This window comes from Lissotriton vulgaris, chromosome 10 (assembly GCF_964263255.1).
Source record: "Lissotriton vulgaris chromosome 10, aLisVul1.2, whole genome shotgun sequence".
Taxonomy (NCBI): domain Eukaryota; kingdom Metazoa; phylum Chordata; class Amphibia; order Caudata; family Salamandridae; genus Lissotriton; species Lissotriton vulgaris.
Window position 1 is genome coordinate 284,425,493 of NC_141698.1, and position 22,011 is coordinate 284,447,503.

The 22,011-nt window shown below is 48.8% G+C and overlaps 1 protein-coding gene across 5 annotated transcripts in view; it reads right to left on the reverse strand.

The window, feature by feature from the left end:
* CDC25A (cell division cycle 25A) overlaps positions 1–22,011 on the reverse strand; it is a 249,214-nt gene that overhangs the window by 160,143 nt on the left and 67,060 nt on the right. For 3 of the 5 annotated variants that reach the window (XM_086941055.1, XM_086941053.1, XM_086941054.1), the window contains exon 14: positions 21,390–21,500. In XM_086941055.1, the coding sequence (XP_086797181.1) occupies positions 21,390–21,500 (111 nt within the window). The remainder of the gene's footprint in view (positions 1–21,389; positions 21,501–22,011) is intronic. The other 2 variants (XM_086941056.1, XM_086941057.1) reach the window with 1 other exon arrangement.

Below are 22,011 nucleotides of genomic sequence, written 5' to 3' on the forward strand. Positions count from 1 at the left end.
GTTGGAGGGGTGGCTCCCCCCGGAATCCCTTTTGCGCGGTTTTATTATCGAGCGAGCGCACCGAGCACTGGTCCAGAAGACGCCGGTGGGGGCTCGGGATTGCTCATTACTGGAGCGACAATGACAGGTCAGATACAAATGATATGACCCTCTGGAAAGCTCTGAAACCCACGCTCCGCGGGGTAGACATTGCCTGGTGTGCTGCAGCCCGTAAGACACGGAGGGAAAATCTAGAGAAAGAGGATAATCGGGTCCGGGATTTGGAAGAAAGATGCCGCACAGAAGGGGATGAGGAAGATGTTGGGCAGTTGCTGCTGAAGCAGCAGTCGTATGCCTCCCTGCTACTGGATGAGGCTAGACAGCTGTGGCTGGCGACACAGTAGAATATACCAGTAGGGCGATAAGTTCATCACTATGCTATATAGGCTTTGCCAGAGTACTTTCCATGCACAGTCCATACCAGGTCTTCGGGACGAGAGAAGGGGCGTCCATGACTGCCCCGGCGGAACTAGCAGCCAGCTTTGCACAGTACTATGCGGCCCAATATGCTCCTCGGGAGACCCTTCCGGCAGAAGACATCGACAAATTCCTTGCTGACTTCCCGCCACGAGCGATATCCGACGAGGGGCGCAATCGTCTTGAGCTCCCCCTGTCGGCTGAGGAGCTGGGTACAGCCCTCGGAGAACTTGATGTTGGTAAAGCCCCTGGACCCAACGGGTTCCTGAGTGAATTTTTAAAGAAATTTCACCTCCAATTAGGGACGCACTATGAAAGGGCTCTAGAGGCGGCCAAAGAGTGTGGCCGACTTCCGATGGACTGGCGGCATGCCAAAATCGTGGTCTTTTGTAAGCCAGGGAGGCCCCCTGACCAACATGAGTCTTATAGACCAATATCGCTATTGAATATCGATCGAAAATACTCGCGATGGCGTTGGCTTATCGCCTTCTCCCATACATTACAGACCTTGTCCACCCTGATCAGGCCGGATTTATGCCTCAGAGCAACAAGACACAATATTAGGCGTGCACAGGTGGCAGTGGAGGCGGCCCGGGCGGCAGGGAATCCAGCGGCGCGACTATTGGCTGACATAGATAAGGCCTTTGACTCATTGAGTTGGGTCTACCTCCGTGCACTCCTGTCCCGCCTGAACCTCGGGCCCCACTTCCTATCGTATCTGCTGCTGCTCTACAGGGATCTGACGGCATCGGTGAGTGGCTGGAGCAGTGTCTGATCCCTTCTCTATAGGTCGGGGCACCAGACAGGGATGTCCCCTATTGCCATATTTATTTGCCCTGGCCATGGAGCCGCTAGCGGCGTGGGTAAGGGTGAATGCACAGATGCGAGGCATTGAGTGGGAGACGGGACCTACTGATAGAATCGCACTATATGCGGATGACGTCCTCTTTTTCCTCACAGACCTGAATAGATCTGGGCCGCGGGTTCTTGATATCATGCGCATATTCGGGGAGGTGTCGGGCCTGCATCTGAACCTACGAAAATCTGTGTTGTGGGTGCTGGGGGAGCGTGGAGGCCTGGGGTCCTGGGCGACGGCGCTGCAGGAAGCGACTGGAGGCCTTAAATACCTGGGTGTGTTTTTGACTGATTTACGTGGGGTCTCCTGGACGCGCAATGTTGTGCCTGTATGGGACTGAGTCAGATCAGACATGGCAACATGGTCCCGCATAGCCTTCCCGCGTCTAGGGATTCAGCGTCAAGCCAGTTTCTCAGGGCTGGGGGAGCGGTGAGAGTAGTACTCCGCACAGGTTTCCTCTCCACGTATTGTGGGGGCCTGGCAACATCGGACATTCTGTCCTATGATCAAGCTAAATTATCTGTTGATAATGAATAAATGGTGGTATGGGGACCGGGGCAACCCGGCCTATGCCTTGGAAAGATACCTGATGGACCCTGATACGCTCCATACTATCCTATACTCAGCGAGAAAGAGGCTCCCAGTGGTTACTCAAGTAGTGTTTCACATATGACGCAGGGTACTGCAACGTATGGGGTGGTGGAACAGATTGACGAGGGAAACTCCATTGTGGCAGAATGAACGATTGCCGGCACTGATGTCCCTGCAGGGGTTCTGTGGCTGGGATACGATTGGTATATCTGCCTTAGGCCATGTTATGAAGGGCACGACCCTCAAATCGTTCCAGGAGGAATACGACATGCCCCGAACCCAGTTCTTTCGGTACTTGCAGTTCCGCCACGCTATTACACCTGCCCTGACCGGCCTAGACTCACTGTCGGAGTTCAGCCCGTTAGAAGCCAAGGTGTTCATGGGGGAATTGGAAAATAAAAAAATGTCTAACATCTATCAAACACTAGTTACACATTGCTCCTCTTCCCTCGACACACTACGGACTAAATGGGAGGGAGATGTAGGTGCGCTAGAGGAGGAAGACTGGAGAGAAGCGCTTGAGGCTCCAAGAGGAGCGGCAATTGCGGTACGCCTGCGATTTATTCAGTTCAAATATTTGCATAGAGCTTATTTTACCAGGGAACGGCTGTGGAAGGCTGGCTTGATGGAGTCTCCTGATTGCTTGAGGTGTGGTTGAGAGGTTGGTACTTTTGTACATATGGTGTGGTCGTGCGATGGGCTGCGGAGGTTTTGGTCGGGAGTATGGACTGCCTGTAGGAGGTGTTGGGCTGGGAGCTCCCCCGTACGCCACAGCTGGGTCTTCTCCATGTCCTGGAACAGGTGGGGGGAAATATTTACAAACGTCATTTGCTGCTGCTGGGCCTTACAGTGGCCAAGAGGGATATGGCTCGAGCCTGGAAAGACCCCAGGGCCCCCCCTGTGGGGGGTGTGAAAAAAGGGATTAGATTACTATGTGGGGCTGGAGCGCCCGATTTTGAAGCCAGGGGCTGCCCTCGAAAGCATTATAAGATATGGAAGAGATGGGTAGACTATAGAGGACTATGGCTGGAGCCACCGGTGCAGGCTGAAGCCGAAGACAGACAATTGGGCGTTGATCCCGGGGAATGAGACATACACACTGACACGCTTGTTATCTGCAGATTACCTAGACACTGTGCAGGGGGCTGGGGGGGATCCAGGTAGGGAGAGTTGGAGGGGGACGGGGGGGGGGGGGGATACATAGGAAGGTTACTTTATTTTAAACTGTTGCTTGAATTGCCTATGTATGATTATTATTGTAATGCTCACAGCAACTCCGGTGCCCGGAGCGCTGTGCCTTTATTGCAGCCTTTCAACAACACAATAAAATTTTGTTCTAAAAAAAAAAAAGGCACTCGTATCTGACCAAGGATAAGTATGTGCCTTGGATCTTCAAAACCTAGGACTGCTTCTCAGTAAAAAGATGGAAATCATTCCTTTCTAGTCTGGTCTTTCTAACAAATTAAAAGAGATTCATGAAAATAAAACAGTTCCTCATGGGGTCCGAGATGGAACTTTTGAAATCTAGCTTGATGCGAGGGGCCATGAAACAGGTGGGAGCTCTTCAGTTTAGGGTTGGGGCTTCGGAGGAGAGATGTGCAAGATAGACAGAGATTTGAACTAACTAGACTTAAGTTTTTCCTGAACAGCGTAGCTTACAGGGGGACGCATACTGACTCAGATGCCTTCAACTAAGCTGAAGCACAAGAATGCAAGTTTCAACCTTGACCCCGGAAACAAAAAACAGGTGAAACTAGAAGCAGCCGGAAGACTTTTTTGGGAGGGGCTGGTTGAGGTTGCTCTGGCAGCAAGGGGAAACGAATATGCTACTTACCAGTTTGCATCTGTTCTTGGCATGTAGGGCTGCTGACATTCATATCTGTGCATAGATCGCCGCCTAGTGTTGGGTCCGGATGATTGCACATTGTTGTCCTGGAAGAGTCTTCGAAGTATCACGAGATAGGTGGCTCCTCCCCTGGACTACAGTGCGCATGGGCATCGACTCCATCCTCAGATTGTTTTTAGCCATTGTGGCCAAGATGGATTGAAACTCAGTGAATGATGACCATGCTAGAAGTATATGTGAATTCTGCAGCTGCTACAGGCGCCGGGGAGGAGGGCGGGCGATATGAATGTCAGCAGCCCTACATGCCAAGAACAGATGCATACTGGTAAGTAGCATATTCGGTTCGAGGCATGTGGGCTGCTGAATTCACATCTGTGCATAGAATACAAAGCAGTCCCTCCATTAGCGGCGGCCGCCCGTGCCAGCTGCAGCAGTTTGGAAAAGTGTTTTGAGAACAGCCTGCCCTACAGCTGCCTGCTGTTTGGAGTGCACATCAACACAGTAATGCTTTGTAAATCTGTGTGTGGAAGACCATGTGGCTGCTCTACATATGTCTTCCAAAAGGAATGTTTCCAAGGAATGCCATAGAGGCCCCCAACTTTCTGGTGGAGTGGGCTCTTGGTGGAATGGTAAGGGTACGTTTTGCTTTCAGATAGCAGACCTGGATACATTTAACGATCCACCGAGCAATACCAGCCTTGGAAATAGGGTTACCTTTGTTGTGTGGTGCAAAGGCGACAAAGAGTTGCTTAGTTTTCCAGAAATCCTTGGTCCTATCGATGTAATACATTAGGGCCCTTTTGACGTCAAGGGTGTGGAGCATTCGCTCAGTCAATGACTCGGGATTTTGAAAGAAAACAGGTAACTCAATAGTCTGGTTGATATGGAATTGAGACACAACCTTGGGAAGAAATTTAGGGTTGGTGCGAAGCACTACCCTGTTGGGAGTGAATTTGAATGAATGGCTCTTGGATAGTAAGGGCTTGTAATTCACTAACCCTCCGTAGAGATGTAATTGCTATGAGGAAAGCCACTTTCCACGTTAAGAACTGAATCTCGCAGGAATGCAGTGGTTCAAAGGGAGGACCCATCAGCCCGGTGAGGTTCCACTCCGGAGCTGGTGGAGTCCGCGGAGGAATGACTCGTTTGATTCCTTCCAGAAAAGCCTTAATGGCAGGCACCCTGAAGAGGGAGAGGTGCTGCCTATTCTGGAGATAAGCGGCCATTGCAGATAGATGAATGTGAATGGAAGCATATGCCAGATTACATTTGTACAGATGGAAAAGATAACAGATGATATTCTGAATAGAAGCATCTAGCGGGTTAATGTTGTGGTCTGCACAATAAATTACAAACCGCTTTCATTTCGCCACATAGCATGCTCTAGTGGTGGGCTTCCTTGCCTCCCGAATGATGTCCATACAGTCGGAAGGCAAGTGCAGGTAGCCAAACTCTAGGACTTCAGGAGCCAGATCGCCAGGTTGAGCTGTTGCGGATCTGGATGCTGAATGTCGCCATGGCTCTGCATCAGAAGGCTGGGTGTGAGACGCAGCCTCTGATGCGGTACCATGGACAGTTCCAAGAATGTGTGGTACCATGGTTGGCGAGCCCACGTTGGAGCAACCAGGATGAGAGTCATCGAGTGCTGCCTGAGCTTGCGTGCCACCAGCGGTATCAGAGGTGCTGGGGGAAAAGTGTACGCAAATGTGCCTGACCAGTTCATCCATATCGCATTGCCCTGCGACTGTGGGTGTGGGAACCTGGCGGCGAAGCTTTGGCATTTTGCGTTCTCCCTTGTGGCGAAGAGGTCGATCTTTGGATGACCCCACCTTCGGAAGTACGGTTGGAGAACTGATGGATGCATCTCCCACTCGTGCATTTGGTGGCTGTGCCTGCTGAGCAGGTCGACATCTGATTGTCTTTGCCCGGGAGGTGCTCTGCCATGAGAAAGATGTTCCTCTGAATGGCCCACTTCCACATGCTCTGAGCCAGATGAGACAACTGCGGAGAGTGTGTCCCTCCCTGTTTTTGAATGTAGTACATTGCCGTCATGTTGTCCGTCCGGATCAACACAACCTTGTTGCACAGATGTACTTTGAAGGCTTTCAGTGCCATGAAGATCGCCATCAGTTCCAGAACATTGATGTGCATCTTCCTTTGCTGTTGCGTCCATAGGCCCTGCACAGTGTAATGGAGTACATGCGCTCCCCAACCCTGGAGAGAAGCGTCCGTCATCAGGATAATCTGTGGCACAGGTTCTTGGAACGGTCGGCCCTTGCAAAGGTTTCGTGGATTCCACCAATGCAGAGAGTTGTATGCCCGACCGCTCACCAACACTAGGTCTTTCAACTGCCCATGAGCCCGAGTCCACTGACGTGCTAAGCACTCCTGAAGCGGGCGCATATGTAGTCTCGCGTGCGGGACTATGGAAATGCAGGAGGCCATCATGCCTATTAACTGCATGAACACTCTTGCTGGAAGTGAGTATTGAGGCCTGAATTTTTGGATCAGCGATTGAATGCTGCTGACTCTCACTGAATTCGGCTGTGCTGTGGCCGCCAGAGTGTTTATGGTCACACCCAGATACTGTCGTATGTGGGCGGGCTGAAGGTGGGATTTTGGGTAATTCAGTGAGAATCCCAGATCGTGCAGGAGGTGAATGGTGTGGGACATGTGGGCGGCACACTGCTGGGCTGACTTCGCTTGGATAAGCCAGTCGTCCAGATAGGGGTAGACGTGGATGTTTCGTCTCCTGAGATGTGCCGCCACTGTCGCCAGGCACTTCGTGAACACCCCGGGTGCCGTGTTGACACCGAAAGGCAAAACCTTGAATTGGTAGTGCTGGTTTTGGATGGTGAACCTGAGGTATTTCCTGTGTGAAGGGTGCAGTGGAATGTGAAAGTACGCATCCTTTAAGTCTAAAGTTGCGAGAAAATCCCCCTGCCTGAGCAACGGGAGCACTTGCTGCAGGGTCCGCATATGGAAGTGCTCCGACAGGATGTAGAAGTTGAGTGGCCTGAGGTCCAGGATGGGTCTGAGGGACCCGTCCTTCTTTGGTATCAGGAAGTACAGGGAGTAGACCCCTGTGCCTCTCTTGCACAGGCACGAGCTCTATTGCCCCTTTTTGCAGCATGACTGCGACCTCCTGCTGCAATAAGTGCAAGTGCTCGTCCGACATAGGACGGTGTTTTGGGGGCATGTTGGATGGAGTGAACGTTCTCCAGACAATTACCGTATTGGATAAGTTTTCTGACCCACCTGTCCGTGGTGATGGACTTCCAGACGGACAGGAACTGCTGGAGTCTCCCCCCGACCGGTGTTGTATGGTCGGGGGGCAGTGACAAGGCGTCACTGTTTGCTGGCGGTAGAGGACCTGGAGCGGTTGTTGCCACGTCCTCTGCCCTTGTCTGTTGCCGCGATATCCACCTCGACTCTTGTTGTCATAAGTAGTCTAGGTGTTGCCCTTGTAGTATTGCGTGGATTGGGAAAGCTGACCCCTTGAGACGCCTCTAGTGTTGGAGCGACAAAAGGACCCACCCCGAAACGGCTGGGACTGCAAGGCACCCATGGATTTTGCAGTGTCAGTGTCCTTTTTCATTTTTTCTAGGGTGGTGTCAACCTCTGGTCCAAACAGGTGACCTGGGTTAACCGTTTGGTTCAGGATGGTGGTTTGGATGTCTGGCTTAAATCCAGAGATTCTCACCCAGGCATGTCTCTGAAGCATAACACTGGTGTTAATAGCTCTGGCAGTGGTATCGGCTGCGTCCAGAGCGCACTTAATGGAAGCGTTGGAGATTAGCTTACCCTCTTGAATTAGCATCTCAGCCCCTTCTTTGTATTGATCAGGCAGGTGTTGCAACAGGGTCTCTAGTGTATCGTAGTGCGCCCTGTCATAACGCGCTAGGAGCGCCTGTGTGTTAGAGATGCGCCATATGTTGGCTGCCTGTGCTGCTACCCTCTTCCCCAAAGCCTCAAAGACCTTGGATTCTTTGTCTGGGGGATGAGCATCACCCGTAGTCTGAGAATTAGCCCTCTTCCGGGCATTCGAGACGACAAGGGAGTCCAGAGGCAACTGTCCTTTAATGTAGGTAGGATCAGTAGGTGCCGCCTTGTATTTGTCAATCCTAGGTTTTATCACCCGCGCCCTGGTAGGTCCCTAAAGACCTCAGCAGCATGCTTTAAAACACCTTTTAGCATAGGCAGAGTTTTCACAGTCTTTTCCGATACTGAAAAAGTGTCAAAGAGGAAATCCACATCCACAGGTTCAGCATGCAGTTGGACATTGTGATTGTTAGCAGCCCGTTCAATGAGGGCATTGAAAGCAGCAGAGTCTTCAGTAGGTGAAGTCTTAGCAGAAAAGAGTTTAGGGTCTTGTCCCGAATGAGGATCCCCAGGGTCACCACCAGCTGCCCAGGGCTCATTTGCATCCTCAGGGTCTGTATAGACTGGATAACTGTATTCATCCTCCTCATCCCCCTCACCAGCGTCCACATCGGAGTAAGTGGGCAACACATCATGAGTCTGTGGTGAAAGGGGTTCCACCAAGACAGGAGAGCAAGCAGAGTCCTTCTTGAGAGGGATCTTGTAAGACTCCAGTTGAGGTTCTGGGGTGATTTTCCGCTTCAGAAGGGAAAGCCTGCCCGTTTCGGCGTCGATGAAGTGTTCTTGACGCTCATCCTCCGAAGGGTGTAGAGATCGCGGGCCGTGGACCACCGACAACGCCTTCAGCGCCGAGGATACCTTCTCGGGCATGCCGGCCCCTGGCTTAGGAGCGAAAGCCTTCGGCGCCGTCTTGGGCAGCAAGGTAAAGAGGATCGGCGTGGACGCCTTAACCGGTTTCTCCACAGGCTTCGCAGGCGGAGGGTTTTTCGGCTCGGCCGCCGCGGTGCCGTCCCTGATGCGTTGCAGGGAGTCCGTGACCTTCTTGGTGAATGCGGCGGATGGACGCGCCGGTTCAGCGGAGTCCTTCGAGGCCACTTTTGGAGTCTAGTCCTTTGAGGCCACCTTCGGAGTAGACTCTCAGGGCGCAGCACCCTTGGCTTTGTCGTGTGGCAGAGAGGACCTTCGGGTCATCGGGCCGCTTCTTCGGATCGCCGAGAGTCTTATTCGGGTCGTCGACAGCCTTCTTCGGGTCGACAAGGCCCTTGCCGGTGTCGACCGTCCTCGGCGCCGACGCGCCCGTATCGACCACCTTCGCCTTAGTCTTCGGCACAGCAGACTCTCTCGGCGCCCTTGACTTGCCCTTTCGGCTCGACCGCCATCTTCGGCGCCGAGGCCTCAGAAGTTTGATCCCACCAATGCGACGCGCACTTTCGGTTTCAATACTTGCTCCTGCGCAGTATCTGGCGTAGAGACCGTAGGTTTCACTTTCGGTTTGACCGGGAGTGGCTTGGTAACAATGTCCGTGGCCGGGCCCGAAGGCGGGGCCGTGGAACCCATATCAAGGTCTTGGGTAAGGCCCGAAGGCGATCCCTCGATCTGGGCCTTATAGATAGGCATGGCCCCAGAGTCTGTTTGAGGGAGCTCCTCGTCACAGCTATCCTCCATGGCCCCGAGGGCACAGTCGTCGTCTCCTACCTCCTCGACGACTTCTTCGCTTTCGAACACCTCAGCATCCGCGTCGATTCCTAGACATCCTGGATATATTCTTCCTCGACATCCCCAGCATCAAAAATGTCCGTAGGCGCCGGAGCAGATTGCTGGGCCTCCAGGCGTGCAGCTCTTCGGAGCTTGAGTGTCTTCTTGGACCTAAATCGTGAGCAGGCCATACACTTGGCTTCATCGTGGTCCGGCGACCGACACTTGTTGCACACTGGGTGGACGTCGATGTGTGGGTACTTCGAGTTACAGACCGGACATCGTTTGAATGGACTTCTTCCATGATGGATGGTCGATAAGTCAGGAGCGTCAACTAGGCCTTCCGCGCCGAGAGCACGCAGAAGTACAGAAACCGGCTCGGAGCCGAGCTAGAAGTGAAGCCGAACGCAAGACAATACCGACGTATAGACTAAAGACCTTTTGGTCTTAAGAAAGTTTTTCTATCGATTCCGACAAGAGGGAATTAAAGACATCCGAACCCAATGGCGGAAAAAAACAATCTGAGGATGGAGTCGATGCCCATGCGCACTGTAGTCCAGGGGAGGAGCCACCTATCTCGTGATACTTCGAAGACTCTTCCAGGACAACAATGTGCAATCATCCGGACCCAACACTAGCCGGCGATCTATGCACAGATATGAATTCAGCAGCCCACATGCCTCAAACACAATGGAACAGGTAGCCAGACAGTGCTGGTGTTCACTTGTATGGCACTATGCCTCTGGAATTGTATGCCAATTTGCAGATTACATGCTTTACCACCAAACAAAACATGTATTACACCATCATAGCACAAGCTTGGCGAGACGAAAGCGTCAGCAGGGGCACTGTCCGCTCCAGAGATCATCCAAGGGGACTAGAACCAATCCCTTCCACTCCTTTTTGGCGAAGATAGCCAGATCCTGTATACTACGGATCCACCGTCTCTCTCAAACACCAATGTACTCCCCATTATTGCCACTAGCGGGTCTTTCTAGGGGACGTAGCCACTACACATCTCAGGAGTTACTAATATGGACGGAATATGCACTCACGGATGTGGATACCCTGTTTACAGACAGTCAGTTAGCGTCGTTTGAAGGCCTAGCAGAGGGATGTGGGCTTCCCGTTGGACAATTGCTGCTTCACAGACAACTCCTAGCGGACTGTAGGAGGATGTGGGACTTGATAGAGAGGGAACCAAAAACACACCCCACACTACACGAGATACTGAACATGGGAGCAGGGAGACACCTTATCACATGGAAATACAAGTCAATCAAAGCCCCTACATGTGCACCGCTAACACGATTACAGCAAAACTGGGAGAAGGAATTCGGCCAGGCACTACATGACAATGAATGGTCGACGGCACTAGAGCACCATAAAAAGGTGTTGAAACATCAACGTTTTAAAAACATCCAATTTAACATACTACATCGTGTGGATCACACGCCGGAGCGGCTCAATCGCTTCTTCCCAGATACACACTTTGAATGCCCATGCTGCCACATGCCTGAGGCTCCAATTGCTCACGTTCTGGTTCTGTCCCAACCAGCAGCCTTACTGGGCGGATGTACATGCTGCGGTTTCCACGGTCACAGGTCAAACAGGTCTCACTTCCTGGGAGGCTAGCGGCCTGGGGATTTTTACATGGGAAAGGCAGAGGAAGGTGAAACTCGCTTTGCGATGTTGGCCATACTCCTGGATATAACGCTGCATTACATTACACTGGCCTTCTCCTAACGCCTCCCCGATATCGGCATGGAGGGGCGCAGTCCAAAAATGGGGAGCAGCGGAAGAGGACGCAGTCAGGCTAGAGGCAGCGAGGGGCACACAAAGACATACCATATCCATGGAGTGGTCAATGCTCCTCCAAGGTATCAGACAACTCACCCACGAACACCCCTGAGGCCACGCAGGCGGAGTTCGGCCCGAGACCTCTAACGCACTACAGGAGCCCGCCGAAAGGGTCCCACCCCCATATGACTCATGGTGTGACAGTGATACCCAGTGCCAATAGACGAGCGGCAACCAAGGCCCTCATTCCCAGCCCCGCCTTGTTCCATTACAGAGTTATTCACCCCAGTTGGTTTCAAATAGATGAACTCTTTTTAGTCACTTAATAGTAAGATGCACTGAACAGACACCAGTAACTCACGCGCCGGCAGGAGACGCATGTCACTAGGCGCCCTTATAGGGTCAGAAACAAGATGCCTATCAGGACATGTAGGGACCCTAATGTTTTTTCTGTTCTAATGGCAACATAACTTGACGAATGTTACATGGCTATTAACGACGTAATCAAATGTATACTCTGTATGTACACTCAAACAAATAAAAAGGTTTACAAAAAAAAAAGGTAGAAGCTTGGTGAAAATGTTCAGCAAAGCAGAATTTTGTAAACTAGACAAATGCTCACAGTAATGTGTTATTGTGGGTGTAAGAAAGTGGCTCTGTATACACTGCACCAAGGTAAGGTTCAGTGTGCACAAGGTCCACAGTCCCCAGAGGTATGGCAGAGGCTAAAGTTAGATATAACCTTACTCTCAAAAGTGGTAGCTCGGGCGAGCAGTAAGGCAGTATCAGAGGACACTTCAAAGCACTTGTTGTAAACACTCAGTCAGTAAATGGTCTCGCACACTCAAGGGCTGAACTCCAGGCCAATTGTTTTTATGTCAAAAAATAGTTTTTTTAAGCCGGTTCCATGGTGTAATTGTTAGAGAAGATTAAAAAAAAGAAAAAATATATATTTTATTTTTTGAACCAACAGGTATCAAAATATACTTTTCTCGATATGGTTACTCTCAAGAAATTACTTTGCAAAGAGGGAATAAACTTTGTAAACACAATAGGTACAACGGTTGCAGTAGGCAACACAATTCTAAACACAATTTAACATTGAGCGCAATGGGTTTTACTACATAAATGCAGCTGATTACTTTATCGATTACTTTTGTAACTCCAGGACTGGATCCTAGATTCAGTCCTGGGGTCTAAGCTGAAAACAGTTTAGTAAAAACGTTTTAGTTATTGCAATGATTTTTAAAGAATAAAAAGGTATGTTATCCAATGGGAGAAAATTCAGGTTACAGGTACAGTACGTTTGCGTTACTTTTGTAATCCAGGACTGGGCTCCTAGGTCCAGCACTGGGGTCTCTACATAAAACAGGTAATCAATTAAGTTTCAGGAGTAGGTACGATTTTTAAGAAACATTTCAAGTTTCCAAAAGTAGACACTTAGAAGAAATTTCATAGAAAAGCAGACAATGGATTCCTATGGAGAAAATTCAGATTACTAGTAAACCCGTTTAGGATTAATTTTGCGGTTCAGTACTGGGCTACAAGGTACAGTACTGGCTCCTCTCCTGATCACAGGTGATTACTTCGGAATTCGGTATTCGGCTGATTTTATAGGAATATTTTAAAGTTTCAAAACTTCACACTTTGCTGACTGAGTGTACAACAATGCTTTACACGGTCCTCTGGTACTGCCTTACTGCTCGACCAAGCTACTACTTTAGAGTGTAAGCTCAGACCTGACTTTAACCTCTGTTATACCTCTGGGGATTATGGACTCTATACACACTGTAGCTTACTTTGGTCCAGTATGTATAGAGCCACTTTCTCACACTGCCCATCCTGGGGGAGGAGACCTAGCACCTCGCCCAGGATGTGCATTGTTGCAGGCCCAGGAGAGCGGGGGGCTCTCCACCCAGGGGTCTAGCAACATGTCTGCTGCGTGGCAGCCACTCAGCCCAGACGTGGATTGTAGTTTAGGTTTTCAGGGGGCATCTCTAAGATGCCCTCTGGTGCATTTTACATGAAATCTCACACTGGCATCAGTAATGTGCTGAGAGGTTTGGTACCAAACTAGTCAGTCCTCAGTGTAGCCATTATGGTGCTGTGGAGTTTGTAATGACAACCTCCCAGCACCATATACTCTTAATGGCAGCACTGCACTTACAGTGCCCAGGAATGGCCCTGGGTAATGTAGGGGCACAGAGCTCATGCACCTGTGCCCACACCTCTGGCATAGAGCACCCAGCTAGAGGGGTGACTGAAGTATGCTAGGGCAGTGGGTTATGTGAGCATGGCACAGGGATGTGTGCCATGTCGACTCTGCAGGCTGGGTGCCTGAGTACAGAACCAAACAAAGGCAGTGTGTGGGTGTCAGGGTACAGAGCCCCTGAGGTTGGCACAGTAATTGCTGCAGCCCTCAGGGGTCTTCTCTGGTCACCATGCCCTGGGTGCCTAGGGTACGATTTACTAGGGGCTGACAGGTGGCCAGAGATGCCAATTGGGTTTTAGTTTCAACACAGTTTTAGGGAAGAAACACAGGCCCTGGGTACCTGGTTGGCAGGAGCCCAAGGCACACCGAGTCAAAGCACATCAGCAGTTCAGAAAAAAGTGGGGGCCTACCAACGCAAGAAAGATGGCACTTTCTCACATGGGGTGAGAACCAGTGGGGGCCAGTTGCTGAGTACAGCAAATGGAATGGAGAAGCTCTAAAAGGCGGCATGCCTTGGAAGCTTCCCCTGCCCATCCTGGGGAAGGAGGCTTAGCACCTCGTCCCAGGATGTGCATTGTTTCAGGCCCACAAGAGCGGCAAGCTCTCAACAGATGACACTCATGTTTTGCTAATTACCCACTGTGAGAATCACAGAAGATCTTAAATAGTACAGTTCATTACTAGGACACCTGTGCCTGCTAGTGTTCAGGTAATCGTAAACTGAATTTATACAGTTTTGCTGTAGGAAAGTGCCCCTTTTTGCATGGTCACCCCTTAATATTGTGCCTGATAACTGATGCTAACTTCACCGAGTGTGCCCTGTGCCCCTGCCAATCAGGTTCCCAGGATCAGTGTTTGTTCTAAAAACAGTACCTTTGCGTTCCACAACTGGAACAGATCTGGGCCACATGCAAGTCCCTTGTGAAAGGTACCCCTGGAACTAAGTGCCTGTGACCAGAGAGGATCTCGGAGGGCTGCAGCATGTATTATGCCACCCTCAGAGACCCATCACCCTGCAATGGCAGCGTGTTTTGCTGCAGACCAAACTGAAGAGTGTTCACGGTTGAAGGTGGTATGGCAAGTCGCTACAGCTATGCAAGTATTCAATTTCAGGAGACTGATATCCATAAACCAATTTTAAACTAACCCTGGGCATAATGGAGCATGCAAAGCTTGTACAAATTTGCACGTAGTACAGTACCAAAAAAAACTGTGCTCAAGTTAAAACAGCATCCTCAGATGCTTTGCAAAAGCAATTTTACATGCTTAAAAGCATTTAACCAATTCACAAAAGTGAACTCATCCCATAATGCTTTGCAGGGCCTTTGGTTGGGAATTATTTTTGACAATAACTGTGCTTGGGGTGGTCCTAAGAGGATGGGACCACCACCAAATCATCTAATATGTGTTTTTTTGTTTTCAATGCACCTGTTTGGTACTCTCCCTAGGTTAGGGAGGATCCCAAAATCATCACCTCACTGCTTGCTAATTTTAGTGTTTCACTTTTGTGAAAGTACTATATGCACTTTAGCATATAAAGATAGAGATACTTATTTTATCATAACTGGCACTGTGCAGGATGCCATTTGCAATTTTTTCACAGTGCAGACAAGTACACATTGTCATCAGCTACGCAGACTACGTGAAGTTCAAAGTATACTACGCGAAGCTATGTGTAGTGCTGCTACGCAAACTACGCCCAGGCATTTAATCCATTGGAATCCATATTTTATTCCAAACGTTCTTCAATGTTATTGCAAGGACAGTAGGACTTCACACTTTTACGGCAGCAGACATGCCAATCCAGGCCGTATGCTGTAGCATGTGAGAATACTCTTTACATCCTTTGGGAAATTGAATACTTGCATAGCTGTAGCGACTTGAATCAGGAGGGTGATTACCTAACAGCTTGAAGAGTGAACTTTCAGCAGTGCTACCAGGACAGAGCCCAGGTCAAGCCAGCAAGCTAAATCTTTGTCTTCAAGCAGTTGGTGAAAAAGATTAAAACTAAGTGCATGTCATCATTCTGTTCCCACATACCTGTGTGCCGTGTCCACTACCACCGCCTGTGGCATGGATAAGACACCCCTATAGTAGGCCTCACAGCCATAAGGCAGGGTGCACCATACCACAGGTGAGGACATAGCTGCAAGAGCAATATGCTCCTACAGGGTCTGTGCCATTCATAGACATTGGTAGTGCAGTGAAGCTATTTTGAGTACATTGGTTGGGAGGTTGTCAACACGATCTCCAAAGCTCCACAATGGCTTTACTGAAGCCTGAAAAGTTTGGTATCAAACTTCTCAGCATAATAAAAACTGTACTCATGTCAGGGATGGATTATAAAATGCCCTCAGAGGGCATCTTAAACCAACCCGTAGTGTATTGGCTGACCTGTCCCTCCCAGCCAGCCACCACAAGACAGGTTTCTGACCTCCTGGGGAGAGAGCCTTTGTGCTCGGAGGTCAAAAACAAAGCCTCGGTGGAGGTGTGTCTCACTTCCCCCCTAGCAGGTCAAGCTACACTTGTGATGAGCCTTAAAGGTTCTCACCTTGTGATATGCTGATTTGGGCAGCTCTAACTAGTGGGGATGCCCGTACCCCCATCTTAAACTCACTTTTTGGCAGAAGGGCAGGAGGTAAAATTAGTAAGCAGAGTAGGAGTATCTACCTCGACCTGGCACACCACTAGGGTCACAACGAGCTGAGGTGAACCCCTCTCATAGAAATTTTCCATCTTGAATTGGAGAATTAGGCCCAATAGGAACAAGATGTGCCCTTTTTCCCAAAGAAAGGGGGCACCCTAAGGGTATAGTCACCCTAGGGGACAGTAACCATTGGCTACTGACCGACTACTGTACCGCCCTTAGATTTAGTATTTAAGGGCTCCCCTGAACATTGTTCCTCAGATTATACGTCCTACTAAGGACTGAACAGCAGTGGAGGAGACGAAAGTGGATGACTTGGCCCCAGCCCTACTGGCCTGGCTCCTCAAGCGAACCTGCTCCAAGATACTGTTGTGGCCCGGGGCCAGCAACCACCAAGAACCCAGGTCTCTGTGCTGATTTCAACAAAGACTCTTGTCTCCTGTGGACCCCAGGTTTGTCCAGCCAGAAGCTAACTAAAGAACTCCGGATCTGCAACACTTGCACCACTCTGCACCAGGCGCCCACGGCCTGAGTTTAGGAGGCTTACGACCCAGTATAGTCTCCCTGTTGATCTTGACCTGGGATCCAGCGTTGAATGACCTCATGACCTCCCACTCGATGCCTGTAGTCCTAACCTGAAGGGTACCCCGACCAGATCTGGTGGGAAAGCCGGACACCTAAAGTCACCACTACAGCTGCAGCCCCCAGTCTAGGAGTGCCCAACAGACGGTGTCCCGGTATCCCCCCACTATCCAACTTACCTCTACAGACGTGGGATTCCTTCAACCAGCCTCCCGACCAGAACCTGCAGCCGTTTACACCAACTGAAGGTTAACCCCCTCCCCCAACACCTTCTTTGTACTCTGGACCTGGCTGCTCCTGGCGGTGCAGTCTCAGTGCTATTTAGTGCCTCACCCCCTCCAGTGCAGACCTTAACCCACAGGGCCTGTATCCCTGACCCGCGAGTACTTACCTGTAACCGATGCCTCTGAGGTGCCCCTACACTCCATGGGGTAACATTGGATCCAATGACCTCTGCCCCCAGCACCGCTGGTGGTGCAATACCTACCTTGGTTTGACCCTTGCAGAGTGTTGACCAAAACTTAAGAAACTGAATCTCAAAAAGTTGGTGTTGAGCAAATTCATCCAGATGGTAAGTGGGATTAGTAGAAGATTTAGAGCAGATCAAGTACTGCTAGATGGTATGGAATGGCATTCAAAAGGACAGGTTGTGATTTTTAAGATAAAGTGTGTATAATTTGTAAAAATACACTAATAGATATTTAGGCAAATATGCATGTTTTAGAGTGGACTGTGCTCAGAGAAGAGGCATGCAGCACATGGTAAGTAAGGAAATAATTGTTCAAGAGAAGAGGTATAGGCGACAATTGGGAGGTTTTATTTTAAATCAAGGTTAAAATTTTCATGCAGGGTTTTAAGAACAGTAGACTTTTGAGAGAGTGCATGCCAATGATGCAAACTGTTAAAGCAAACATTTGCATGCAAGATAATGCTAGATTAGGTACTTCCGTTATGCCCTGGAATCAGGCGTACACTGTACAATACTTAGCTACTGCTGGACCACAGCTTAAGGAAGCAGGTTATGTGTGAGGTAATAGCTGGACAGATATATAGGGAAACAGATGTTTAGGATGCACTTCGGTGAACTAGTAACCTCATGATCAAAGCAATATCAAAAAACATACTGAGTAAATAAATCAAACATCTAATGCAAACATCAAAAGGTATGTCCTGCAAATGCTAGAGTGGATGTCTTCTTAGGTTTACCTTTAAAGTTTAACATACAGTATTAATTATCAAAGAAAAGTAGGATCCATTTGGATGCTTCTGATTTAGCATAACATGTTGGGTGGCGAGGATAGCTTCCCAGACAGTATAAGTTTATTGCAGCATTCCGCTACCTGGAGGGATGAGCCCCAAACACTGAAGAGGAGGGAGCGATCTGGCTACTATTAGAAATTCCATGAGGACATTTGTTGAACTAGGAGATGTAGGCAAGATAAACCTTCCTGAGGACCGCCGGTTGGTAGATGGAAGGATGCAAAAAAAGTTGGACAGAATGCAGAACAATGTCATACATTCACCCCAGTACAGAGATCTTGGCCTAAATCCATAATTTTTTTTTCTCACTATGCCATTCCAGTTTGATCCTAGTCATATGCAAATCAGTCTTGACCCTGTGCCCCATGTGAACAGTCCAGCCTGAACTGCCAAGCCAGGTCCTCCCTGGACTGGAAACAAGCATCCTAGGATCGGTTTCGGGCTTTCAGCCCTCATCAGCCAGGATAGCTGGATTCCAGCGGCCTGGAGAGAACGGGACTCGCGTCCGAGCAAACCCGTCCCACTCGGGGTGACCAATGCAAAAACAGTTGGTCAGAATGCAGGACAATGTCATAAATCACCAGAGTACAGAGATCTGGGCCTAAAGCCATAGTTTTTTTGCTCACCATGTCATTCCAGTTGGAACCCAGCCATATGCTAATCAGTATTGACGTTGTACCCCATGGGAACAGTCCAGCCTGAACTGCCAAGCCGGGTCCTCCCTTGACTGGAAACAAGCATCCTAGAACGGGTTTCGGGCTTTCAGCCCTCATGTGCAACATTGTCCATAATCATGTGTGTTCAGATGGAAGGATGCAGCCTGTACTGGGCCTAGAAACTCTCACCTTACAAAACAGTGTTTCTTCCCAGACTGCTACTTTAGAAAGTAGGACTACACCCAGGTACTAATACCACACACTTCACTGTGCCCATGTTGTAGGAGCGAAGACTTGAAGCAAACCTCAGCGAGTTTCTGCTGCGAGGAACATTTTACACAATTTGCCGCGTCTTGAGGACAGCCTGAAAAGGAGACTTGAAAGAAAAAAATTGTTTGGGGACAATTGTACTAAACAAGTTACTTACCTTCGATGAAGCTTTTTCTGGTGGATACAGTATCTGCCTGTGGATTCCTCACCTTCTAAATAGCCCCTGTGCCAGCATTCCGCAGAATTTTTTCCTAGCTCTCCACGCCGACGAGGACGTCTGCTCCGCAGGACGTCACAGGAGCCATAAGAGAATCGAAACGGCGTGATGACATCAGTTCCACTTATTTTTTCTGTGCCTCCGAGGCGAAACATGTGGCCCAACAACAAACCACAGTACACAACATTTGAATCAATACACAGTATAACTTCAAAAAGGAAAGCTAAAGAAAATCAGCTATTCCTATAAATGTCCCAGATTGAGAGAAGCCAATATAAAAACAATTCAAACAAGGCATCCTTTAAGGTATACAAAAGGTAGACAAGGTGGGTCAGTGAGGAATCCACAGGCAGATACTGTATCCACCAGAAAAAGCGTTACCGAAGGTAACTAACTTGTTCTTCTGATGGATACCTCTACCTGTGGATTCCTCACCTTATGAATAGATTCCCACAGTTGTCCCACTCCCGGAGGAGGGTGCCCACCTTTCTTATACCAAAAAGTCTTGCGAGACAAAACGCGCGAAATAGCCCTCCCCCTTACCTCGGAATCTAAGCAGTAACGCTTTGCGAAAGTGTGGAGGGAGGCCCAAGTCGCTGCCCTACAAATGTCCAACACAGGAAAACCTCTGGCTAAAGCAGAGGTAGAAGACTTAGCCCTAGTAAAATGAGCTCTTATACCCTCAGGTGGATCCTTACCAGCAAGGGGTAGCAGATCTTGATGAACAAAATGATCCACCTGGACAGAGTTCGCTTGTGCACAGCTTTGCCTTTTGAGTGTCCAACGTAGCCCACAGAGCTGATCGTCCAAATGTAAATCCTTTGTTCGGTCCAAATAAAAGCTCACCGCTCTTCAAGGATACAGGCGGTGAAGTCTCTCCTCCTCCTTGGAAGGGTGAGGGGGGGAGGATAAAACACGGAGTGTTATGGACTATCCCAGATGTAAGGGAGTAACTACCTTAGGCAGAAAAGCATGGTTGACCAACAGTATGCTGGAAGCAAACAGACCGAGCAGATGAAAGACCTTCAGAACTGGAACAACCGCTCCATTGTGATATAAAGGGATCATTTCCTGAATGTCGAGAATTTTGTGGAGGAAGAAATGCACGACACAGTACCGCCCCTATGAACAGGTTGCACTGAGAGGGCACATGGATTGAACAACCCAAGTCGAACAACAGTTGAGATGTTACCCGCAGATGATGAAGCACCATCTCTGGAGATTCCGCTTTGAGCAGCCAGTTGTCCAGATAGGGGAAAACAGGAATCCCCGACCTTCTGAGATGAGCTGCCACCATCTTTGTGAAGACCCGAGGTGCAGTAGTAAGACTAAACGGGAGGACCGTAAACTGGTAGTGTAGCGACCTAACCTTAAAAGGGAGATACTTCCTGTGAGACTTCAGAATGGAAATGGGAGAATACGCATCCTGCAAGTCGATTGACACCATCAAGTCCTCTTCCTGCAGCGCTAGAAGAACCTGCACAAGGGTCAGCACCTTGAATTTCTCCTGTTTCAGGTAAAAATTTAAGATCCCGAGGTCCAGGATCGGACGTAACCTGCCGTCCGTTTTGGGGATCAGGAAATACTGGGAGTAGCATCCCTGACCCCTTTCCTGCTCCGGAACCACCTCTTAGCACCTTTTTGAAGGAATGCAAGAACCTCCTTCTGAAGAAGCAAATGGTCCTCTGAATAACCTTGGCAAGGAGGGAACAAAATAATTCCACAATATGGAGAGTGCCAGAAAACAGATACGTGTCGACGGCATGGAAAAAAGGAAACTCACGTCATCACGCCAACGAGGTTCTCTTATGGCTCCTGTGACATCATGCGGAGTAGTGAGCGAAACAGACGTCCTAGTCGGTGGGGAGAGCTGGGAAAAAATGCGCGGAATGCTGGCTCAGGTGATAATCATAAGGTGAGTAATCCACAGACAGATGTATCCATCAGAAACTGCTAATAGTAAACAGACTACAATGTGCCAAAACACAACTTTGAAACAATCAAACAGTGTCTTTATAAACTGTTCAATTACTAGCACCTCTTGACATGCGCGTTGACCACCTAAAGTTCAGAGTTGAAGCACTATAGTAATTCCTTTGAAAAAAGGAACATCTGTAGACGCCTTCTAAGAAGCTCTAATTGTGGCAATCGCACATTCTCACATCCTACTTTGCATTTATATAATACATTCTGGTTTATTTCGTCCAACTATGCATGTACCCAATTATGCCAATGAGAATTAATAGTGGATGTCTTAAGATTCCCCAAGGTAAAATTTGAACAGACGGATGTTCAATTTATGCAATCAACAGATCCAAGACATTACAGCTACTGGGCACATATAATGCATAAACTCCCAAGCTCAAGTGAATACAAAATAGAAGGCTTTCAAGATGTGCTTGCAGGCACTCATGCTTACATTTACTCCTACCTTGATATGACCTCCTTCATATTCATAAGGATATCTGCAGTCAATTATAATGCATCTGTCAATGAAGGCTTGAAAATTGCCATTCAACACTGATTCCATCTAGAAGTTGTGGAAAGAGGAAATTAGTGTGCTTGTAATACAGTTGTCCATAATGTAGAATCAAAGCTTTGAGAACGACCATGCAGAGCAGTAGTGCGAGTACCGCACAGCTCAGCACCTGAAAGCATTGCATCCAGAAACCAATTCACTGAAAGCCAAGTTACTGAGGAGACCAGTCTTATGAACTTAACGGACAGTTATAAAATATCAATGTTCTTTGGAAGTGCTGTGAATTACATGCAGGTGTAGAATTGAGACTGTAGAAAGTAAGCTAAAAATAGTGATGAAATACATCTTTAAATTAGTATTAAATCAATTTGGTTTCAAAAACTCTTGCTGGAAACAAGATAGCACTGGAAGAGACTCCCCAAAAAGAGATTGTTTTGCATGCATTACTATGGTGTATCGTTTAACCAGTAATCGTGTAACCAGTACTAAAGGCCAATGACCACTACTGAAGTTTAGGCTTCCAATACAAATTTGTTTTTTTTTTTAAATATATATATATATA